The 25,084-nt window shown below is 42.0% G+C and overlaps 1 protein-coding gene across 1 annotated transcript in view; it reads left to right on the forward strand.

Annotated features, from left to right (window-relative positions):
• LMBR1 (limb development membrane protein 1) overlaps positions 1-25,084 on the forward strand; it is a 151,240-nt gene that overhangs the window by 97,369 nt on the left and 28,787 nt on the right. Inside the window, exons 6-9 of the mRNA XM_074946277.1 lie at positions 14,466-14,592; positions 15,131-15,199; positions 16,890-16,954; positions 18,599-18,671. Coding sequence (XP_074802378.1) covers positions 14,466-14,592; positions 15,131-15,199; positions 16,890-16,954; positions 18,599-18,671 — 334 coding nt within the window. The remainder of the gene's footprint in view (positions 1-14,465; positions 14,593-15,130; positions 15,200-16,889; positions 16,955-18,598; positions 18,672-25,084) is intronic.

The raw sequence follows: 25,084 nt of genomic DNA on the forward strand, positions 1-25,084 counted from the left end.
AGTTGATCAGTGGGGCCACCAGCAGGAGGGAGGTGGTGGGGGATGGAAGCTTGGATTTCGGTGGGTGCTAAGCACCTGCTAATTTTTTTTCGTGGATGCTCTAGGCTCCCTACTAATTACAAATTGAAGGAACCTCACTAGATTTGTAGATCAAAATTTTGACAGTGACTTGCACAATACACTTACGCTGCATCTGGCTACTCAGTGAAAATATACCTATATTTTTACATTAATTTCATGCAAGCCCAAACCCAGAAATCATTCAGATCCACTCCTATGTCAGTATCTTTTCTGCTGTCCTGTCACTGTAAACTGGAGGAAGTCCTCTTTGACATTTTGGAAGTACTTTTAGGAAAGTGGTTTCAGAGGGGTAGCCGTGTTAGTCTGAATCAGCAAAAACAACGAGGAGTCCTTGTGGCACATTTGTTAGTCTCTAGGGTGCCACAAGGACTCCTTGGTTTTTTTTAAGGCTTTCCTTTAGTCACTGTTCCTTTTTCCATTGTTTCACATGCAGTCTTTAACTTTTAAATTGGTGCACTTTGTCAAATTATTGTCTTTTCTGACAAAAGTACCCAATGAGCTATTTTTGAATAGTTTTGCTTGTGTTCTGTGCATTTTTGGACCAAATTTGAGTATTAATCTATTCATGAGTCATATGTGATAGTGTAGAATTAACGTTTAGAGTAAACGGGAACTTGTAAACCCTGTATCTTTAAAAGCTGGTTTTAGGTTGAAATCTCCATCCAAGACAATTGATATGTAAATCATGATAATTAAAGTTAGCAAAAATGGCAGCTGTTATTGCAGTGGCAGATAAAATGTGAAGGTGGATGAGATGAACTACTATGGTATGAATTTACTTTCAAAGGAACTGTTTTAAGTGGTTTAAAAAGGAACAGGAAAAACAGGAACACCAAACCTGTTTACCCAAAGGCATTGCTTATAATAGTGAATGACTTTAAAAATGTACAATGGATATAGTGTGAAAAGACAGATGGTTATATCCTTTTCTGCAGGTATAGCACTTCTGGGGTAATGTCAGTTATGATTAGTCAGGCACATCAAAGAAACCTGGAAAAGTATAAAAGGGCTATGGGAGAGATAAAAGGGGAAGGGAAAGCACGAGATGCCTGAAACCAGAAACTGTGACTGAGATGCTACCTGGCTGAGAGAGTTGGTGAAGAGAAAGGAGTCACCACTGGAAATGTAAAATCTTTTACTTTGTTTCAGTTAAACACAAGGAATGCCTGCCTGGTTTAGTTGTTCTTCAAGTGATTGCACATGTCCATTCCACTCCTGGTGCCAGTTCACCCAGCACATGGCCATCAGAAATTTTTTCCCTCAGCAGTACTAGTTGGGTGGCTCAAGCTTCCCCTGTGGCTGTGCATTACTGCATGCAGGTATTAAGGGCAGAGCCCCAGCCCTCCTCGTTTCCTTCTTACCACCCGTGATGGTCGTTGAAACTCTGTTCTATACCAGAATAGTTTTTTCTCTCAGCCTTTGTGAACATTGTGTGTGTGTGTGTGTGTGTGTAGTTAGTCTAGTCTTTAGTGTTGTTATGATAGTTAATAAGTTTTAGCTGTTATATTTTTTTAAAAAGTTTTTCAGTCTTGTTTTATTTTCCCATTTGCGGTTTTTTAATTCATGGTACTGAGGTACGCCCTGGTGACTGGGATTCAGGCTGTGTGCTTCTGGCTCTAAATCTGTGCCAGTGAGTGACGCGCACAATAGCTGCCTGAGGTGGACTGGTGTCAGATTTGTAGGGAGTTCAAATCTAGGACAAAAAAAGGCTCCAGCTCCACAAGGGGCACTGTTGAGCCTTGTGTCGGAAGTCACAGTCAGTTTCTTTGGCACTGCAGCAAGAGACCATCTTGATGCCAACTACCCCTGGAGGCATTCTCCAGTGATATGTCCTTAAGGTTGTTGAAGGTCCTAGTCAAATTATACCTTCAACTGCAGGACCCCATTCCCCCCGGGATCTAAACTTAGTATTGTCAAGACTTACAGGACCCCCATTTGAACCATTGGCTACCTGTGTGGTGCTGCATCTATCATTGTAGGTGACATTTTTGGAGACTGTTACCTCGGCCAGAAGAGTAGGGGAGCTGGGGCATTCATATATGATCTTTTTTTAAGGATAAGGTTTACCTGCATCCTCATCCGAAGTTTGTTCCAAAGGTGGTTTTCTTTCTCCACATCAACCAACCAATTTATGTGACTGTATTCTACCCAAAAACACATGTGACCAGGGAGGAAGAGCGTTTGCATGCCTTGGACATCAGAAGAGCCTTGACATTTTACCTGGACAGAAACAGAAGATTTTGTAAATCCTCCCAGCTGTTTGTAGCGGTGGTAACACAGACGATCAGTCTCCACCCATAGAATTTGTTCCTGGATCGCAGCTTGCCTATGCACGTGTTACGATTTGGTTAATGTTGCTCCACCAGCAGTCACAGCTCTTTCAACAAGGTCAGAGTGGCCTCGGCAGCCTTTTTGTCGCACGTTCCAATTGCAGATCTTTGTAGAGCGGTAACCTGGGTTCACATGTTTGTCTTCCACTATGCTGTGGCTCGAGACTCCAGCGACTGTGCTAGAGTGGGATGAGTTGATAGCTTGTGAGTCACCAAGAATGGAATGCACATGTGCAGTCACTTGAAGAGAAAATGATTACTAACCTGTTCTGTAATTCAAGATGTGTTCCATGTGCCAATTCCGTGACCCGCCCTCCTACCTTTTTTCGTTGGAGTTACAGCAAGAAGGAACTGAATGGGGAGCTGGGCAGCTCTGCCCTTTATGCCTGTATACAGTGGCATGTGGCAACAAGGGGAGCTTGACCTGCTCAACAGGTGTCACTGAGGGGAAAAAATTTTTGATGGCCATGGGCTGGGTGCACCAACAGGAAAGACTGGAATGGACATGTGAATGCATCTTGAAGTGTAAAATTGGATATTATGCAGAACAATTGTTTTGTGTTAATCTACTTTTTCCTCTATTTCAAAGTCCAGAATATTACTTTTATCTCAGTTTTTAATGCCTTGTTGTTAATTATACTTCTTGAATTTTAAGCTGATTAGAAATTGCCTGCAAGCCACCCTGGAAGGTAAAACAACCTTCAGCTGATAAAAGTAGGAAGGGTGTCTGAAGCCTACCCTACTTGAAATTTTCAATTAAAAGGGCACAGAATAGGGAGTTTCTCCCATAAGGTGTATTTGCAGGGTTATGGTTTGATAGATGCATAAAAAATGCTTAATAAACTCTGTTCTTGTCCATGTTTAAGGAGTAAAGGTAACAATGACAATAAAATAATGCTCTGCACCATCCAGTAGCAAGTATTGCCTCTGATCTTATACTTGGTTTCTCACAATCTCTCAATGGCTCAACTGATTTGCAAATATTTGATCTTCCACTAGTTCCTACCAGGAAGTTTATTGACAGCAGTGTTTTGTTATTTTTCATGCCATCATATGAGTGTCTGTTAGCTCTTTATTAAAGCTCGTCAAGGGACTTTTGATTAACATCTTCAACTTTTGTGAGCTACAGCCACCTTCTTATTGACCAAAAAACTTGTATATTCAGTAATTACCTTCTGCCTACTGAAGTAAACTATTTAAAAGTGGCCATGACAAATGTATCACTTCTTTGTAGCTTAACATTTTCGGTGGCATAAATTAGAGCATAGGTGTGATCTAAGAGTGCAACAAAATAGTCTGGCATTCTTGGACACTCATTTTGATATACGTGAACGGTCCAATATACCTTGAAAAGTGTTGAGGAATTGTTGGGGAAGGCTCATCAGGCAGATAGACTGCTGAATCTGAGCAAGTGTCAATAGGATGTGAGAAGCAGAGAATTCAATTCTTGACGATAGAGAAAACGTTGAAGTGGGATCCAGATGAAAAGAATGCAACCTCCTGATCAGATGCAGATGGAAGAAGTGTCTTGGCACTGTTGCTGTTTATCTATAGCAGCTGGGAATTCTGATCCAATCCCCACGTTTCAGACTTTCATCACAAGTGAACGATGAACATTTTTTAATTGAGGGTCGATATAATTTTGGCCAAATCCTGTAGCTGCTTTCCACAACCGACCGTAATCACTTCAGTTTCAGCTAGGTTGAGTCTCATCTGTTTTGCTCTAATTCATACCCTAATCTCACCCAGACTTTGGGAAAGTCACTCAGCTGAACACTTCAACTAGAATTAAGAAATTCTCTCTTAAAAGGAAAAAGATTGACTGCAGGTGCACCACTTAGAGTTATGCTCTACAGACCTCCATTGTAGTATAATTCTTGTTTTGCCAGTCTTTTGAGCATCCTCCTGCATCTCAGAGGGAAGGGGAGGTTTCTGTTAACGTTTTAAGGTCCACCAGAGCAACCTCCTCTCAACCCTGAAGAGTAGACCTTTTCCACAAGTCCAGAAAGAATAAATTCCCATGAAATTTGGAGGTTGAGGAAACTTGAGCCTGTTTCTTCATAGAGCATTAGTAATAGGGAGATGTTTCAGCTAGAGTTGACTTAGGGTATGTCTACACTACGAAATTAAGTCGAATTTATAGAAGTCGGTTTTTTAGAAAGCGTTTTTATACAGTCGATTGTGTGTGTCCCCACACAAATGCTCTAAGTGCATGTAATTGGCGGAGTGTGTCCACAGTACTGAGGCAACCGTCGACTTCCGGAGCATTGCATTGTGGGTAGCTATCCCACAGTTCCCGCAGTCTCTGCCGCCCATTTGAATTCTGGGTACATTTGAATCCCAGTGCCTGAGGGGCAAAAACATTGTCACGGGTGGTTCTGGGTACATATCGTCAGGCCCCCCCCCCTTCCCTCCCTCCCTCCCTCCCTCCATGAAAGCAAGGGCAGACAATCGTTTTGCCCCTTTTTTCTTGAGTTACCTGTGCAGACGCCATACCACGGCAATCATGGAGCCCGCTCAGCTAACTGTCACTGTATGTCTCCTGGGTGCTGGCAGACGCGGTACTGCATTGCTATGCAGCAACAGTTTATTGCCTTTTGGCAGCAGACAGTGCAGTATGACTGGTAGCCATTGTTGACGTAGTCCAGGGTGCTCTTTTAACCGACCTTGATGAGGTCAGGGGCGTCTAAGCCAAGTCATTTCCCTTTTAAGTTTCGTTTCATGGCAATTCAGCCCTACCCATTGCGGCTGGTGGGGCCATAGACGGAACCCATATCCCTTTCTTGGCACTGGCTCAACAAGCCGGCGAGTACGTAAACCGTAAGGGGTACTTTTCAATAGTGCTGCAAGCACTGGTGGATCACAAGGGACATTTCACCAACATCAATGTGGGATAGCCGGGAAAGGTACATGACGCTCGCATCTTCAGGAACTCTGGTCTGTTTCAAAAGCTGCAGGAAGGGACTTTATTCCCAGACCAGAAAATAACCGTTGGGGATGTTGAAATGCCTATAGTTATCCTTTGGGACTCAGCCTACCCCTTAATGCCATGGCTCATGAAGCCATACACAGGCACCCTGGACAGTAGTCAGGAGCTGTTCGATTACAGGCTGAGCAAGTGCAGAATGGTGGTAGAATGTGCATTTGGAGGTTTAAAAGCGCGCTGGCGCAGTTTACTGACTCAGTTAAACCTCAGCGAAACCAATATTCCCACTGTTATTACTGCTTGCTGTGTGCTCCACAATATCTGTGAGAGTAAGGGGGAGACGTTTATGGCAGGGTGGGATGTTGAAGCAAATCGCCTGGCCGCTGGTTACATGCAGCCAGACACCAGGGCGGTTAGAAGAGCACAGGAGGGTGCGGTGTGCATCAGAAAAGCTTTGAAAACCAATTTCATGACTGGCCAGGCTACGGTGTAAAAGTTCTGTTTGTTTCTCCTTGATGAAACCCCCCGTCCCTTGGTTCACTCTACTTCCCTGTAAGCTAACCACCCTCCCCTCCTCCCTTCGATCACCGCTTGCAGAGGCAATAAAGTCATTGTTGCTTCACATTCATGCATTCTTTATTCATTCATCACACAAATAAGGGGATAACTACCAAGGTAGCCCAGGAGGGGTGGTGGAGGAGGGAAGGACAAGGCCACACGGCACTTTAAAAGTTTAAAACTTTAAAACTTATTGAATGCCAGCCTTCTGTTGCTTGTGCAATTCTCTGGGGTGGAATGGCTGGGTGGCCGGAGGCCCCTGCACCACGTTCTTGGGCGTCTGGGTGAGGAGGCTATGGAACTTGGGGAGGAGGGTGGTTGGTTACACAGCGGCTGTAGGGGTGGTCTGTGCTCCAGCTGCGTTTCCTGCAGCTCAGCCATATGCTGGAGCATATTAGTTTGATCCTCCAGCAGCCTCAGCATTGAATCCTGCTTCCTCTCATCACACTGCCGCCACCTTTCAGCTTCAGCCCTCTCTTCAGCCCGCCACCTCTGCTCCAGGTCATTTTGTGTTTTCCTGCACTCTGACATTGTCTGCCTCCCCGCATTCGTCTGTGCTCTGTCAGTGTGGGAGGACAGCATGAGCTCAGAGAACATTTCATCACAAGTGCGTTTTTTTCGCCTGCTGATCTTCACTAGCCTCTGGGAAGGAGAAGATCCTGTGATCCTTGAAACACATGCAGCTGGTGGAGGAAAAAAAAAGGGACAGTGATATTTAAAGACACATTTTATAGAACAATGGGTACCCTCTTTCATGGTAAACCTTGCTGTTAACATTACATACGTAGTACATGTGCTTTTGTTCCTCGGTCACATTTTGCCTCCCCACACCGCGTGGCTATCCCCTCATCCCTCCCCCCTCCCTGTGGCTAACAGCGGGGAACATTTCTGTTCAGCTATAGGCAAACAGCCCAGCAGGAATAGGCACCTCTGAATGTCCCCTTAGAAAAGCTCCCTGTTTCAACCAGGTGACCATGAATGATATCCCTCTCCTGAGGATAACACAGAGAGATAAAAAATGGATGTTCTTTGAACGCCAGCAAACATACACTGCAATGCTTTGTTGTACAATGATTCCCGAGTACGTGCTACTGGCCTGGAGTGGTAAAGTGTCCTACCATGGTGGACGGAATAAGGCTGTCCTCCCCAGAAACCTTTTGCAAAGGCTTTGGGAGTACATCCAGGAGAGCCACGAATGGCAGGGCAAATTAATCATTAAACATACTTGCGTTTAAACCATGTATAGTATTTTAAAAGGTACACTCACCAGAGGTCCCTTCTCCGCCTGGCGGGTCCGGGAGGCAGGCTTGGGTGGGTTCGGGGGGTACTGGCTCCAGGTCCAGGGTGAGAAACAGTTCCTGGCTGTCGGGAAAACCGGTTTCTCCACCTGCTTGCTGTGAGTTATCTACAACCTCATCATCATCATCTTCCTCGTCCCCAAAACCTGCTTCCATGTTGCCTCCATCTCCACTGAAGGAGTCAAACAACACAGCTGGGGTAGTGGTGGCTGAACCCCCTAAAATGGCATGCCGCTCATCATAGAAGTGGCATGTTTGGGGCTTTGACCCGGAGTGGCCATTTGCCTCTCTGGTTTTCTGGTAGGCTTGCCTCAGCTCCTTAAGTCTCACGTGGCACTGCTTCAGGTCCCTGTTATGGCCTCTGTCCTTCATGCCCTGGGAGATTTTGATAAATGTTTTGGCATTTCGAAAACTGGAACGGAGTTCTGATAGCACGGACTCCTCTCCCCATACAGCGATCAGATCCCGTACCTCCTGTTTGGTCCACGCTGGAGCTCTATTGCGATTCTGGGACTCCATCATGGTGAGCTCTGCACTCACCTGCAGCTTGCCACTCTGACCAAACAGGAAATTGAAATTCAAAAGTTCGTGGGCCTTTTCCTTTCTACCTGGCCAGTGCATCTGAGTTGAGAGTGTTGTCCAGAGTGGTCACAGTGGAGCACTCCGGGATAGCTCCCGGAGGCGAATACCGTCTAATTGCGTCCACAGTACCCCAAATTTGACCCGGCAAGGCCGATTTCAGCGCTAATCCCCTTGTTGGGGGTGGAGTAAGGAAATCTATTTTAAGAGCCCTTCAAGTCAAAAAAAAGGGCTTCGTTGTGTGGATGGGTGCAGGCTTAAATCGATTTAACGCTGCTCAACTCCTCAACTCCTAATGTAGACCAAGGCTTACTGGCTAAGTCTCTCTGAAGTAAAAAAGTCTTAGACCATTTTTCTCCCTGAATCCAGGAGTTTAGAAGAGGAGTCTAGAATGCCCTCTCAATGTCTAAAAACCAGATTATCTTGAATGCCTCCTTCAAGGGCTCTGTGCTTCCCTCTAATCTCATAATTTTTTTTCTCATGACCAAATCGAGCTTCATAGTATTGCACATGCTTTGCCTCTAGTACTTCTCTGAAGAGCACAAATGGAGATTCATAATTTTACCAAAACTACTCCCTTCCAACTGTGACTCTTTTGGGCCAAATCTTATGCTGGTTAAACTGGTATATCTTGTTTGAAACGAATGGAACTATGCCAGTTTACATCAACCGAGGATCAAGTCCTGCATCTTTACTGTAGTCAGCGTTAAAAGGTAAATACTGTGCATGGGAAATTTTGTTCGAATTTTGAACGTTTTTGCTCTCCAGTAACTGAACGCTGAAGTTTCCAATTTCATACTTAACATAGGCTATTCCTGCGTTTAAAAAAAAAAGTCTTAGCTAGATTTAACACAGTCAAAATTAGTTATGGGAGATTGAAAACCAGCTACTGTTCACTTTCAGAGGGAAATCTTCAGATTTTAAAAAACTTCAAACCCAATTGCTGTTTAGTAAAGACCATTTGTTGTTTGTTGGTACCAGTCGGGGAAGTCTGCTTTCTTGGCAGTCTGCTTCCATGATGACGCAAAGATGTCAACCTCGATGCTGGAGACATCCCCCAAGGCATTCAATACAGCCAGTGAAGAGGCTGATACAGAAGGCCAGTTGCATCTAGATCAGGCTTCCCAATCCCTGGATCTGCTCTTGACAGAAAGTCTTCTGTGAGAGTAGGAACAGTTTCTGGAGGAGGCCCTGGACTCTCTGAAGTGGGAGACCCAGGAACCCACTTTGGACTCTGACAAGGAGTAAGATTACTCCGAAAGCCATGGTAGTGAGGTACCGAGAGAAGTCCTTGGAGGCCAGGACCTAGATCTATGTCAAGACTGTGGTACTAATGGCAGCATTGAAAGTTTTCTGGTTATATCAGTGCTATGTGATGAGGTTAAGCTGGTATTGGGGTCCCAGACATGCTCGTTTAAAGAGGCCAGTAAGGGCAGTACCAGACCTGAGACTGATGGGGCCACCAGAGACCACGGAACATGCAACGGTGCTGGTGGAGGATCTTTGTCTAAAATCAGCAGTGATGGTGGTACCAAAGGCACAATAGATCTCTCACAGCCACATAGGCCTCTAGTGGTGTTGGCACCAAAATGGATTGTTGCTCCTCCATAAGCAGTGATAAAATGGATCGACTGATGTCACCAAGGAAGTAGCTGCTCTCGATAGAGTCAACTGCTCAGCTCTTTGAGAGCCACTGTGAGCTGGTTCTGGGGAGCAGCAAGCCAAACAGTGCACTCTACCATCAGTGCCAAAATGGCCTTCTGCTGCAGAGAAGTTCCATTTTGAGGGCTTCAGAGAAGTTGATGCAGTCTTCTTATGCTTCAGAGGACAGGAGTGGTCAGAGCTATTATGCCTTGAAGAGGATGGCCCTGATGAAGAAAATCTCCTATGGTCTCTGTCTGCTGGCAAGACTGGGAGAGCACTCCTAGAAGGAGTGGTCAGTGATCTCCCTTTTACCATTCAAGGGGATTCTGATGCTGGGAGAAGCCTCCAGGAAAATTATATCCAAGGTATTCTTCTCTCTGCTTCTTTATGCTAGATTTGAAGCCCAGCACATCGGATACCTATCTCTAATATGAATCTAACCCCAAACTTTAAGCAGTGAGAGTGTAGGCCACTAAGAGACATTGGTTTATGACGGTCAGAGCAGGGCTTAAAGCCAGGGGACCTTGGCATAGGTTCTACACGATAGGTGTGGACCAGAGGCCTCCAGAGCCTAATAAAAGAAAAGGGAAAAAAAAATCAAATAAAGAAACGAGGATGTTCAAAGGGCAGAACAAGCACCATCAGTTTAAAAAGGCTAACTGTAAGCGACTTTGTCCACAGAGGACAAAGCTGTAAAGTACAGATATGCTCCGACTGGACCACAGACAGTAAGAAGGAACTGAAGGAGGGGGTGGGAAAGCTCCTCTTATTATAGCCTCAGGTGAGAGCATGAAGAAACCAGGGCACAAATGGGGCTGCTCCTGTGGGTACCACCAGGGAAAAGTATTCAGTATCAGTGCATAAGATGAGCACACACCTACAGAATAATGGACAAAGGCAAGCACTCAAAGAAGAACTTAACCCTTCACGCTTCCTTCTGCCCTTATCACCTTCACCCACCCCTCATTAACTTCTATCCCTATTTTTGTCTTAAGCAACTTTTAAGAACATAAGAATGGCCATATTGGGTCAGACCAATGGTCCATCTAACCCAGTATCATGTCTTCCAAAAGTGGCTGGTGCCAGATGCTTCAGAGGGAGTGAACAGAACAGGGCACTTTATCGAGTGATCCACTCAGTCATCCAGTCCTAGCTTCTAGCAGTCAGAAGTTTAGGGACACCCAAAGCAAGGGGTTGCATCGCTGACCATCTTGGCTAATAGCCATTGATAGACCTATTCTCCGTGAACTTTTCTAATTCTTTTTTTAACCCTATTATGAGTTTGGCCTTCACAACAAGTTCCACAGGTTCACTGTGTACTGTATGAAGAGGTACTTCCTTATGTTTGTTTTAAACCTGCTGCCTATTAATTTCATCAGGTGACCTCTGGTTCTTTTATTACGTGAAGGGGTAAATAACATTTTCTTATTCACTTTCTCCACACCATTTGTGATTTTATATCCTGTCTCCCCTCAGCAGTCTCTTTGTCCAAGATGAACAGTCCATCTTTTTAATCTCACTTCATGAAAACTGTTCCATGCCCCTAATCATTTTTGTTGCCCTCCTCTGTACTTTCCCCAATTGTAATATATCTTTTTTGAGATGGGGTGACCAGAACGGCATTCAGTATTCAAGCTCTGGGCATACGATGGATTTATATAGTGGCACCGTGGTATTTTCTATCTCTATGTCCCTTTGCTAATGGTTCCTAACATTCTGTCAGGGTTTTTTTGCTTTGTTTTGTTTTTTTTTAAACTGCACATTGAGCAGATGGGTTTTAGAGAACTATCCACAATGACTCCAAGATCTTTTTGGAGTGGTAACAGCTAATTTAGACCCCATCATTTTTTATGTACAGTGAGTATTTCTTTTTTCCAGTGTGCATTACTTTGCACTTATCAACATTGAATTTCATCTGCCATTTTGTTGCCCCCTCCCCCAGTTTGTCAGATCCCTTTGTAACTTTGCAGTCAGCTTTGGACTTCACTATCTTGAGTAATTTTGTGTCATCTGCAGATTTTGCCACCTCACTGTGTACACCCTTTTCCAGATCATTTATGAATATTTTGATGTTCCATGTGGTTTCCCTTGCTTCTTTTCTACCCCTCTCTAGATTCAGGAGATTGGTATGCTCCCCTAAATTTATAGGATGCCTACTTCCGTGCGGCAATTTGCCTTGGCCAAAGGCAGTTCCTAAGGCTTGTGATAGGTGGAAAAACTGTACCAGTTAACCATTCCATCCTTTGGACTATCATCATATTTCACCAAATATGACTGTGGTGGCAGCCTGTCTCCACTGGGGGCATCCCTACCTGGACAGCTGGTTGGTATGGGATCACTCCTGTGATCAGGTAGGGACCAGTATCCATCCAATTCTCCATTTGTTCAGCAGTTTGTGCCTGAAAACAAACAGAGAAAATCCAATTAGATGATGAGTTCATTGGGGTGGTCCTGGATTCGACCTCAGCCAGGGCTTACCTGCCTCTTCCCAGGTTCCTGTCTATAGCGGCCCTCTGTGTCATTCAGAGAACACCCATGAATCACAGTGAGGAATTGCCTCGAGCACGTAGGTCACATGGCTTCTTGTATATGTGACCCTTCACGCTAGGCTGCACTTCTAGGGAATGCAGACATGGCTCAAGTCAATCTACCACCGTTATGTTCACAAACTGGACAAGTTAGTATTCATCCCAGACAGGGTGTTACTGTCTCTGAATTGTTGGATGAGTCAGGGGAATATGTGAGGGGAAAAATCATTCTCTCCATTTCTCCCTCCTATGACTTTGACAGATGCAGAGGGCAGCACTCTGGGCGGCGGGGCTGCGAGTTCCTGCGGGGCAGCACGGTGGTGTGGCTGGCTCCGGCCAGGTGGCGGGGCTGCCAGACATGCTGCTCTGAGCGGCATGGTAAGGGGGCTGGGGCGTTGGATAAGGGGCAGGGGGTCAGTTGGATAGGGTAGAGGTCTGGGGTGGGGGCGGTCGGGGAACGGGGGGGAGGTTGGATAGGCATGGGAGTCCTGGGGGGCCTGTAAGGGGGTGGGGTGTGGATAGGGTTTGGGGCTGTCAGGGGTCAGGGAGCGGGGGGGATGGATAGGGAGTGGGGTCCTGGAGGGGCGGTTAGGGTAGGGGGGTCTTGGGAGGAGGCATTCAGGGGACAAGGAGCAGGGGGGTGGTTGGAGGTTCTGAGGGGGGCAGTCAGGGAATGGGAAGTGGGAGGGGGTCAATAGGGGGTGGGGGCCAGGCTGTTTGGGGAGGCACAGCCTTCCCTACCCGGCCATCCATACAGTTTTGCAACCCCGATGTGGCTCTCGGGCCAAAAAGTTTGCCCGCCCCTGCTCTAAATGGATACCAGCTACGTTGTTATGTGATATGCTGCCAAAGATAGCTCGTCATCTGTGAAGTTATCAGTATGCAGTGTTGTTGTAGCCATATTTGTCCCAGAATATTAGAGAGACAAGAGGGGTGAGGTAAAATCTTTTACTGGACCTGGTCAGAGCACTCCTGCTTTCATGGCATTTGTGGGCAATGTCCCTACTGTAGATGTGTGCAGAGCAGCAACGTGGTTCTTAAGTGTTCCTACAAAAACTCTTGTGATGAGACTCCTAGCCTCAACTCCATTAATAGTAGCTTGGAAATCACCTATGGCGTAATGGACATATACAAATACTCGAAGAAGTGATTACTCACTTTCTTGTAACTGTTTTTTTCGAGATATGTTGCACAGGTCTATTATATGACCCACCCTCCTTCCCCAGCGCATTGTAGTCTATCATTAGGATCCCAGCACGAAGGAACTGAAGGAATGGTGGGATGGATCCAGCTTTTATACTCTCAGTTGGAAGCACAAAGCAATTGGGATGTGTGTGGGGCTGCCACTACGGGTACTGTTTGGGAAATCTTTGGCTGGGGCACAAGACGCATGCACACTTATGGTGTAATGGATATATATATGCAACACATCTCAAACAATGGTTACAGAAGGCGAGTAGCTGTTTCTTTTTCACTGGTAACTAGAGTTCTTAGAGTAGATTTTTCAGTACAGGTTCACACACTTGGGGTGCACATGTGCACACAACAGAAGGCAGAATCCTCAGACAGGCCCTGACCACAGCAGGATTGAGGGTTGTAGGGGACCTGTATTGAAAATCCTCAAAGGAGAAGGTTTCTTCAGGAAATCCAAGAAAATTAAATATAAAAGCTGTTAATGTAATCGCAGGGCTACTTACATTATGTTAGGGATGTGTAAAGAAAAATTTTAGGTTCTCACAGTAATACTAACATTTATTATTGAGTAGACTGCTCATTGTATTCTCTTGTATATTCTGTTTAAATTTGCGAACTTAACAATGCATTAATACAGCCTTTTACACTTTGTGCGTGTATGTATCATAGAAATCTTTTTATATGCTTGTGTGGTGCATGTTTATTCAAGATGAAGTGTGTTCCACCCAATGTTGGGCACATTAGAAGTCTGATGTAACTGCAGCAACGATATGTGGCTAGATAGAGAGTGAGTAGTACTCTAACTGTACACTTGAGGGCTCTGTAGACTGTGAGGAATGGTGCAGAAACAATTACAGTTGAAGACTATTTTAGGTAGATTGGTGCATTGTACCTGTGCAGGGTTTAATGTTGGCTGGGCTATTTGGCTATTTGCCATAATTGGCTTTCCATTCCTTTGATTGGAATCATAGATAAAAATTTGCCAATCCACTTTGTTGGCTGAAAGTATTAGAAAAGTAATCCGTCTTTTAAAACTGTCCTAGCAAAATCATAAGGTATAAAAAATTCTTTCTAGAATGGGATTAATGAGAACTGTAAAGCTTAAATAATTTTAAACAATTTTCTGTGGTTTTAAGGGAAAAAAGCTAGTCTAGGCAGTATGAAGGCATAAGCACTTATATGCTTTTTCCCTTGTGTGTAAAAATATCTTGCATGTGCTCTTACAATGTATATGTATATATGTGTGTGAAATTATATAATAATTCTTATTTAATTTGCCTTATGTTCAGAATATTTAAATATATTGAAAATGTTTTATTTTTCCTAGGGGATCAGAGCACGTATTTTGGAAACACTTGTTATGCTTATTCTTCTTGGGCTGCTTATCTTTGGAATAGTGTGGGTGGCGTCAGCTCTCATTGACAATGATGCTACCAGTATGGAGTCTTTGTACGGTATGGAATATTTTTAAAAATAAGTTTAGCTGTGTACAGCATAGAAGTTGATGTTTTCAATTAAAATTCATCTATAGTAAATCCCCATACTGCATTAATTTTTTTTACTTTGAACAAATGTAATCCATTCCCAATCAGTACTTGATTTTTGCATTCAGCTAGTGTTTTTACATGATTCTTATGGCATACTGAGGAAATTCAGCTTTCTTGTTCAGAGTGTCTACATACCTAATGTTAGAAGTAGGTTCTTCAAGTAGCTTTTAAGATATTTGGCTTTTCTTCCTAAAGTGTCAAGGAGATTGTTGTCCACAATTTTATAAACTGCTTAATTCTTGATTTACTTTTTAAAATCGTATTGTGCAATCCTGAAAAAGTCATTTCCTTAAATTGTTCTAACTTAAGGAAGGATCTAAGTTTAAGCCAGTCAGACTCAAAAGTAAATTTTCTTAGTGTTTGCTAACTACTAGTAAATATATTCAAATAGAACATAAACAGCACATATTTAATAGGCTATCACTCTTGAAAATTTCCTTTACAGATCTTTGGGAATTCTACCTCCCTTATTTATATTCCTGTATATCGCTGATGGGATGTTTATTACTTCTCTGTAAGTATTTTCCGGACTATTGTAGAAGAAAAGTAATATTTTTAGGTCATAGGAGGTTCAGGTGACTTTACTGCATATAACTTGAGGATGAAAAAAGAATGAATTAGAGGTATTATGACACTTTCCCAAGTGCTTTTTTCACTTAGATTTTTTCTCAGTTATTTTGCTAGTTGTAGATTTGTGTTCCCATGCAGGTTTTTCTCTTTAAAACTTATACCTCAAACTTTTGGTTCTTGAAATATGTAAACAAATAGAATTAACATCTTTCATCTTAGGACCTCAGGACCTCAAAGCAATTTGCAAATGAAATGAACTAATCCTCATGCTGCTTACAAGGTATCCACATTTGTACAAAGTGTGGGGGGAAAAAACCAGCATTGCACAACAAGTCAGGGACAGGAATTGATCCAGAACTCAGTCTCATGCTATTATCATTAGGCAGTTCTCCCTCCTTTGCGCCTGAAATGTCTCCTTATGTACCCAGAAAGGAAAATCCCTGACCCACCGGCCATGGTGACCTGGGTTCTGGCCAGTCTTACTGGTGGATCATTTGACTATTGTACATCCAGTCACTACCTCTGATCGGCCAGGGCCACTTAGAGTTTGACTCTCTCTCCCATTGGGGAGGAATGGTGATGTAAAGCTACAGATCCCAGTGAGAGCCCACAGTTACCTTATAATTTGAACCATGTTTCTCTGCAGTTACTAAGAAAGGGAGAGTGGCCTTCTCCCTTTGACTGTCATGAGTTTTGTCTGAATTCTAGATAAAAAGCGTACAGCCATTGTGGGAATTTTGTAATTGGCTCACTACAAAGGACAGGGCCAGCAATTGTCACTTTATCAGACCTGAAGAACTTTGGATTTAGCTGTCTGATTTTAGGCACCAAGTCTGAAATTTTTTACATAACTCTTAAGGTTTGTACTGAAATACTGTTTAATAAAAATAGAGGGTAAAAGGAAAGGAACAATCCATTTCATTCTTCTGATACTCCTTGTTAAACAAGAATGCCTTTTCTAATAATGAACGTCATTTAGGTCTTTGCCTCTCCCACTTTCCAAATCATCACCTCCACCATCTCCCACATACATACACTGTTTGAAGGCAAAGGTGTTCTTCATGACCTTTCAGTACTGGAGATTTGTTACAACTGGCAGCAAAAATGGAGATACCTACCAAAATGTGTGAAAACGCCATTCTTGAGAACCACCTAACTTGTTGGTTTAAAATGCTTTTTGGTGGTAATGTCTTCATTAGTAGTGTATTAAATGAGAGGTGGTTTTAAAAATTTGTAAGAAATTTACTGAAGCTATTATCAGCTTAATAAGATAGGAAGCAAAACTACATTTATGTATTTGTGTAAAGCCGCAGTTAACCATTTATTCAAAGTATATGGCGGCAGATATGTAAAGAGTAGCCAGCTTAAACAAATGAAGGGATCTTTGATTACATTCTACTCCATGCTGGTAAAAAGTTTTGGATCACCAGTTTATAATCTCAGAACCAGGCCCAGGGGATTGTTCAATATTCCGTGAAACCTGATATTTCTAGTGTGATGGTGGAGTACAGAGGTCTAATCAAAATGTAGCTGAAAAAGAAGAATATTCAGTTATAAGTAAGAGTATGTGCATAATGTGGATATAATTGCTGTGCATTTTCTAATCAAGGTTATTTATATCTTTTCCTCCACAGTATGCACGCCAGTGGGGCTTTCACGAATGTTTACAGTGATGGGTCAGTTGCTGGTGAAGCCAACAGTAAGTACAATGTATTTCTACACTTTTGACAATATTTTAAAATAGAAGGTACAGTAACATAGCCATATTCAGACAAATTTCTTTTTGCAAAATACATTGCTTGCACATATTAAACAATGATAATTGATTGTGCTACTGGATTGCAAAACTTTCTGGTATCTGCACTTTAAAACCAATGCCCCATGTTTTATACAATGTGGCCCCAGTCTAGCAAAGATTTATACATGTGCTTAACGTTAGTAATCAAGCGACTACTAATATGCTTAAAATTAAGCATTTACATAAGTCTTTGTAGAATCAGGGCCTGAGTTGCTCCTATTGGGATTGATTGTAGAATATTTTGCATGTTTTTGTTTTTAAATGACTATTTTAATTTATAATGCCCAATTCTGTAAATCATATGTAATTACTTATTCTAGAATCACTGAATTTATGCAATCATATATACGTGGATAGTAACTTTGCTGTCTAATTCCACTAAGTTTTCATAGTTTAGTATAGAAATATTGAATAGGTAAGAAATAGAACATCTTGGTTTCATAGCATCATATCTGTGCTCTTCATAAAAATTTTCTTTGGTGGTATTTGTTTTTTCCAACTTAACTGACTAGCTTAATATATTGTATACACTATGGTTGAATTAAACACTACGGTACTGATATTTTTTATTTGCGGTAATGCCAACTGTGTGTTAGATACTTTCCAGACACTTAAAAAGGCTGGTCCCTGGTTTGAGGTGCTCACAGTCGAAGATCAAATGAGAGAGGTTTGGGAGGGGAAAAGCAACAGAGAACTTATGTACTAGGGAACTTGGTTCACTATAGGCAGTATGGCAGAAATGAATTTGTAAGAGGGACTTATATGTGGATGCGGTAGTGGCCTTATGTGTGAATTCAGGGAAGCTTATTCTATACATGAGTGCTGCATGAAAGAAGGCATGGAGATGACTGTGTGAGAGCATTAATTTTTTTCCATTTCATTGCCCAGTATTTTTAGGAATAAAATGACTGGTAAAACCGTACTTGTGACATTGGAGAGCATAAAGCATTTCCACACCTATTAAGTTTTTTAAGCTCAAGTGCTCTGTAGATACACAAAACCTAACAACGTCACTAAAATTACATGCTTTTTCACAACTTCACTGGCAATTTTGCCATTTGAAATGTCGGACTCTGTGAAAACTGTTTTGTCGTGTAAACTTTACAGTAATTGTTTTTACAAACTCTGCAATTCTTCCTTATTGTAGTCTAGTCAAATGTGAAGTTTGATAAGTTGTCAGCCATTTTTGATTTTTTTGTGCACAAAATGATTAAAAAAATATTTTTGGTGTAACTTAAATGACTGAATTTAGCTTAAACTCCTCTTAACCCCCCCCCCCCAATTCCTTTGGACTGAGACTAAACAAGTTTCAGACCAAAAGGAAAGTTATGGGAAAGTTAGCCATGTGATTATAATTAGAGTTCTGAGTATCTTTAATCATAGACAATGTGATAATATTTTATGCAGCCTTCTTGTACCAGTAATGTTTTATATTTTCTTCAAAAGTAGGTTTTAATCCAAAAAGTAGACTCATAAATTCTGGCAAGCAAGATATCCATTTAAATGAATGTGTTCATCAATTAGCATTTGCATTTCTAATTTCAGATCCTTGAAGACCTGGATGAACAGATATACATCATCACCTTAGAGGAAGAAGCAATCCAGAGGAGACTAAACGGTACATGTGTTGTGTAATATAATATTTAAACCAAAGAAAAACAGCACTTCCTGGTCTTGAGCATTCATTTCACCATAAAATAAGTAGGATCTCTTACCTTGTCCTGGAAGCTGTAGGCTTTCACTCATCTAAACTATTCCATGCCCCTACTTGCACAGAACCATGAGGATCCTCCCTGTTTTATTTTATAATATCTGTTATTGGTGGTTTTCTGATCATGTTCAGGAAGTCTGTCTGTGATGTGAAGGCTCAGACTAATTGGCAACAAGTCAATTGTTTTGCCACTACAATCAAACATATTTCTAAAACGCTATAAGTAAATTCTTAGTCTAATTTGGAGAGGAATCCAGTTATTAATAAGACACTGGGTACTGTAAAGAGGAAGGATTTCTGCATTTTGTCAGCTTAGGAGATGAGTGCTCACTTGGTGATCCTTGATTTATTTTTTAATGAATTATTAGCTTAAATTTTACATATCAGAGCAGCTTTCCACAATCCAGAGTCTCCCAACAGAGAATTTTAAAGTAATCCATTACAGTAGGTTCAGAAAGTTTTAAGTAGTTCATGCTTTTTAGTGTAACTTTGCTCCTTGGCTGTGTCTTTCATGTGATCTCAAAGCTCTTCATAAACAGTTATTGGTGAAGTGCATCTGTATAATGTTGCAAACACTAAGATTTCAAAAAAAGTTGAGTCTATTAAAAATCATGATTTTTTAAAATTTTTTGAAGGTTTACCTTTTTAATTGATCTGTTTTTAACCCTGTGAAGAAGCCATACATCCCCAACTTGTGTGACCATTTTCAGAGTGGAAAAAAGCCCTTATACGTAGGTCCTGCACCCAGCCTGCTGGTATCTCACTCTAATCACTCAGGGGAGGCTTTATTATCTTCCTCTCCTGCCAACTTCCTGGCAAACTCTGCTCTACTGGATTTTTCCTCCATTTCCCTTCAGTCTTCTGCCCTCACTGACATTTCTCTTGCCCTATTTCCCTGCATTCTTACCTTCAGTCTTCACTCTACATTCCCTTGTCCCCTTGTTGTTTTCTGTTTGGGACATGCAGTGCTACCGTCTTCACCAAGGTGTTGATAAATTGTATAATGAATTGGTTGACCACACTTTGGTTCATTATACAGTGTGCTCGAGACCAAATAATCAGTTTCTGTCTGGTTTATTAATATGGTACAAGAAAAGGTTCTATAGGATACCAGTTTCTAAAGAGCAGTCCTGTGTAGTGATATTGCATTCACCTTACACAGAAGATATGCTCCCCAAAGTTATGTTCTTAAAGTCCTCTTTTTATACCTTACTCGTGCAACCCTTCTGCCAGTTGTAGTCGGCAGCAACAAGGGCTGGGTTCAGTATCTAGGGGTTCCTTTTCAATGGTACAACACAAAACCAGCTCGATCCCCCACTCATTAACCTGGGACAATTACACACCACCCTTTGGGTGTCTCTGAGGCAACACTTCCTCTTTATCAAGCACAGAGTCGGAGTGTAAAATAGAAATTTCTAATAAAAGGAGGGAAGTAACCTGGCATTAATTTGGGAAAACGCCACAAGCAGGATTCATAAACATAAAGCCATAAACAAAAGACCCACCCGAGAGTAGGTTGGGCAATGTCTCTTTGCCTCAGGTTATTAAGTCCAGCAACTAAAAAATGCCCCTTTCTCCCTCCACCACACTGCACTCCCAGTTGTTGTTCTTGGTCCGAGGTGCATCTGTGTGAACTCATCTCCCACTCTCTGCTGTTGTGGAACGTCTTGACACTTAACACAGCTCTCAGTGATTTCAGATTTGTGATTTCAACTCTGTGATTTCAGCTGTTAATGGGGAAACCTCATTGCTAGTGCAGACTGGGCAGTTTCTTGCATCAGAGACACTGTCCCAAAGCAGACCTAATGCTTAGGCCAGCTTATCCATGATTTCAGTTCTATTGGTGTGCAACAAGACTCTCAGTTGAGTCTTAATCCTCTCGGTTGTTACACAGTGGAGAGAGAAATGGTCAAATGGTGTCTAGGACCCTTAGGTGGGGCCCACACCATCAGGTACAAGTACCTGTCCCCACCCTCTGTCAACTCCATTGGGTTTTGGCACCCATGTCCCCTGCCTACCACATGCAATTTAGTTGAGGGTTAGTTCCTCAATCAGGGTTTGCTAAGCATAGTTAAGCTTCTCTTGTTTCACACAACAAGAATAACAACCCTTTAGTACCTCTGCCCCAACAGCAAACTGACTTTTGATCCAACACCAGCCAAAAGTGATCATTTGGGCAAAACAGCCCCGTCATGCTGAGCCCCTCGGCACGGTGGGTGTGCCCATGCAAACAAGGTTGGCTCCTGAAGTCCCCTTCCTCAGTTCATCACTAGATGTCGGGGAGAGCTCATTTGGACCCTTTCTTACACATGTTTACCAGTAAAAGGTACTATATATCTCACCTGAAACTGGATTCAATTAATCAACTTTCTACCTTGTTTGTTTCTGGTACCAAGGTGTACCCTTTATCTTTTGTTCAAAAACTCATGCATTCCACATACTAAGAGGCATGAAGATACCTTCTAGGCCTGTGCCAGGATGGATAGATTTGTGAGGGTAACACCTTTTCTCTTGCTATGAGGAAACAATTGTATATCATTATGTTGACAGTTTTCCTATCTACTTAAACCAAAGTTTACTTCAGCTAATGCAAGGTGATATGGAATACTTAGCATAAGTGAACAGGACTATAATAAAGGTACAAGCCAATTTGGACTAGATAACTGCTATATTAATGTTTAATAATATGCATATTTAAATGCTTGGAATAAAAGTATTGTGGGTAGTATTGTCAGTACAACCTGGCTCCCATCGATGTAAGTGCCCTACTACACCGACATCATAACTCTACCTCCATGACAGGCATAGGGCTTATGTTGGTGTAGTTAGGGTGATGTAGTGTCTGTGTAGACACTGCGGGTTTCTTATATTGGCTGTTGGCTGCCATTTTTGTCAAGTGAAATTGACAAGAAAGCCCGGCGCCAGCTCCCAGCCAGGTTGCTGCCCAGGTTCCATGCTCTGAGTCAGGCTACTCAGGCCGGCTGGGCTCCCTGCTCCCCAGGGGGAGTCCTGCCGCCCCTCGGGGTCCTGGCTTTCTGCTTCCTGCAGGGAGCCTGGGTGCTGTCCAGACTCTGGGCTCCCTGTCCCTCACTGGGAGCCTGGTTGTACCGAGACTCCCAACTACCCACGCCCCGCAGGATCTCCCCGCCAGGGGCAGGACTCCCTTCCTCCCCTTCTTACCTCTCCCTGGGCTTTCGGCTCTCCACTCCCCACTGTGAGCCTGGAAGCCACCCAGTTTCTGGGCATGGAGTTCACTGCTGGGTGCAGCCGGGCTCCCAGTGGGGAGCCAACAGCCTGGGAGGTCTGCCCGGCCAGCCAGGCTTCCTGAGTGGGGACCCGAGGGCTGGGGGGCAGCTGCTGGGCTCCGAGCAGGGAGCAGGAGCCGAAAGCCTGGGGACAGCCAGGCTCCCAGCAGGGAGCTGAGAGCCCAAGCTCTTTCCCACTGCCCCTCTTAAGTCGTTGGAAGCACAGCTGATGAGGAAGCACACCACCGACAGAAGGAGGGTAGTGTGGACATGCCGTCAGTTCCAGAGGGCAATTCGTAGATTGAATTATGGGGATACTCTGTTTCTGAACTCTTTTCCTTTTATGGAATTTAGGAATTCACTCCCCATCCTGGTCCAAAATAGCTGAGATTACTGGCCTTCTGATCACATTGCAGTACCCATATGCCTGCATAGGCATTTCAGGCAGGTTTAGAGTATACTGCTATACTATAGTGTTTACAGCAGCTGCTGCATAGATGAGCTTTTTAGACCCATAACACACAAAGGTGTGTTCAGTGAATCTCTTTGAAGCTATGATGGGGTAATTATAATTGTTCTTGGTGTTTGATGTTCGCTAGTAACTGTAAAATATTTGTTGCTGAATATTTCATGTTGTCATGAAAATGTTTATGGTATGTACAGAAACTTTATGGAAAAATGGCCTTTTAGTTGTTCAAGTATTCATTACAGTTTGCTTAGAATAACATCAACTATTCACCAAGAGAATATAATAGGAAGGCTAAAAATGATATTTTGGATGTTGGTTTTCTCCTGCTCACAAGGCTGTGCAACTATATTATAAATGATTATTTGTTCGTATTATCTGTTCCCAGCAGTGTCCAATACATGGTAGATGTTATACAGGTACAGAAGCAGGTCTAGTCCCTGTTTGTAGTTGCTTACTCTCCAAGTATATTCTAAATATTATAGAAACATTCACAGCGTATAATAAAAAGTAAGGGAAAATTAATACAACTTAATTCAGGTGCCGATTAGAGGTTATTTGTGAGGCCCAGAAGAAGTTTATAATTTAAAAACAAACCACTCCTAAATCATTCCCATCATTGTGTGCTTTGGACTGTAAGCTTTTTAGAATAGGTACTGTCTTTATTTTTGCATAGTGTCCGGTGCCAAGCATATTTTTGGTGCCAATCAGATAACACATACACAGTCTTCAAAAAAGACAGCTCAGTGATGTAATAAAAATTCATAGTAAAAACTGCATTATAACTGATAACCGTTGTAAGGAAAATTATATTTATAGGAGCTTGTATTGATATTTTGGGGAAAAGTCAAGAAGTAGTAATGTCCTTTCAGTAGAGATAAGAAAAACCACCTTATAGCCACAAGTGAAGTGATCAGTGAGCAAAAACTTCATTAATTGAATGGAATGAGGATTTCCCACCACTGTACAAGTGGTAATAATATAATCCAGTAACACTGAGTTTTTACTGTGTATAAGTAGGATCAAAAGTGACATATTTTACACCAATTATCTTTCAGATTGTGGGGGAATTAATTGCACTAAATATACTTATGAAATATTACATTAATGTAGTAGAAAGAATACGATGATGGAAGTACCAGTGAAAATCGATGAATTTCGCTGAGCCAGTAGCTCAAGTGTGAGCATGGAAATAGGGGTTGGGTGGAGAGATTTTTATATAAAGCAAGCAATTTTTCATTCTTAATTTTTTTGCCATACTTCATTTAAAGTACAATTTAGATAGAAACCTCATTTGTGTGGCAAGTGCTAGAGATTGTGGAAGCTTTGTTTTTGCCTTACAAAGGTATCTTAATACTTACAAATAGTAGAAAAGAAACTCTATTTTTAAAAGTTTTTTTTACAAGGTTTTTAGTGTTGGGGAATTGGATCTTAAAATCACAGCAATGAATTTAAACAAAATATCTTCTTAGTTTTTGAACAAAAAGAATTATTTTCATTTTAAGCAACTTCAGCTATACTAATTATAATTCCTTAAAGCATCTGCACTTTTGGTTCCAAGACAAGATTGCAGGGAAATTCTTCTAGGTCTGTTTCAAAAAATGTGTTTTGTTTAGTAATTCACCTTTACCACATGATTTTTTCTTTTATAAAAGTGGTGTATATGGTAAGCTGCTATGCTAATTATAGCATTGTAAAATTTGACTCTTGGACATTGGAGATCAAAATTTGTGATTTTCAGGTATACCACTGAGACTGCCTAAGTGAATTTGCTTTTGTTGCAGTAACAAATACCTGAGATAATGCATTATAATGTAGACTTGCAGTAACTATGACACAGCAGCTCTTCAGCAGCCTTACTAGTGGTAATATTAAGCCTACTTTCCCAATTAATGGATTTAATCTAAGTAAGCATCCTAGTTAGTTAATCAGTGAAGCAATAAAAAGTGTTCTGAAAAATATACTCCATAAGTGTTACAAATTGAAGTGTTTGGGACTAAGTTGCAGTAGACTAAATTTTCCATAAATCCTTCCATATTTTTAAAATATCTAATTGTAGTATTACACAATTTTAATTATGAATATTAATTCCTTTATACCTTCTTACAAGTAAACTTATATGTCTCATTAATGAACAGCCAGAAGTCATAGGGAAAAAAAAGTTTGACAATTCTGATATCTACCCTAACATTTTTAGTTGTTGAAGAGATACTGGGAAAGTGTTTCTGTTTCCAGCATATAATGTTTCAATACCCACATCACTTGTACAGAAAAAGAATAAAGCTGGGACTTTTTTTTTATATTAAGAGGAAAAAAAAGTTGCCTTTAGCTGTTAGTTTTCCTGAATCCAAAGAGACGGGTGGAGCAGGATCAAAAATACTTACGTGATCAAAGTTATTGGCTCTGAAGGATCCTTACCTATGTAAGAAAGATGAAAGGTGGTGTTTTTATTCCACGCTAGTAACAGTGTAATTTTGAACTAATTGGTGTTGAACTGCCAATCACCTAGGGGGAATGCAAATAGATACTCTTACAGTTTCCTTTGAGGTACTGAAATCTTACGTTGGGGCTGGAAGAAAAACAGAATAATACTGTTAAATTGACCTTAA

This window comes from Natator depressus, chromosome 2 (assembly GCF_965152275.1).
Source record: "Natator depressus isolate rNatDep1 chromosome 2, rNatDep2.hap1, whole genome shotgun sequence".
Lineage (NCBI taxonomy): Eukaryota > Metazoa > Chordata > Testudines > Cheloniidae > Natator > Natator depressus.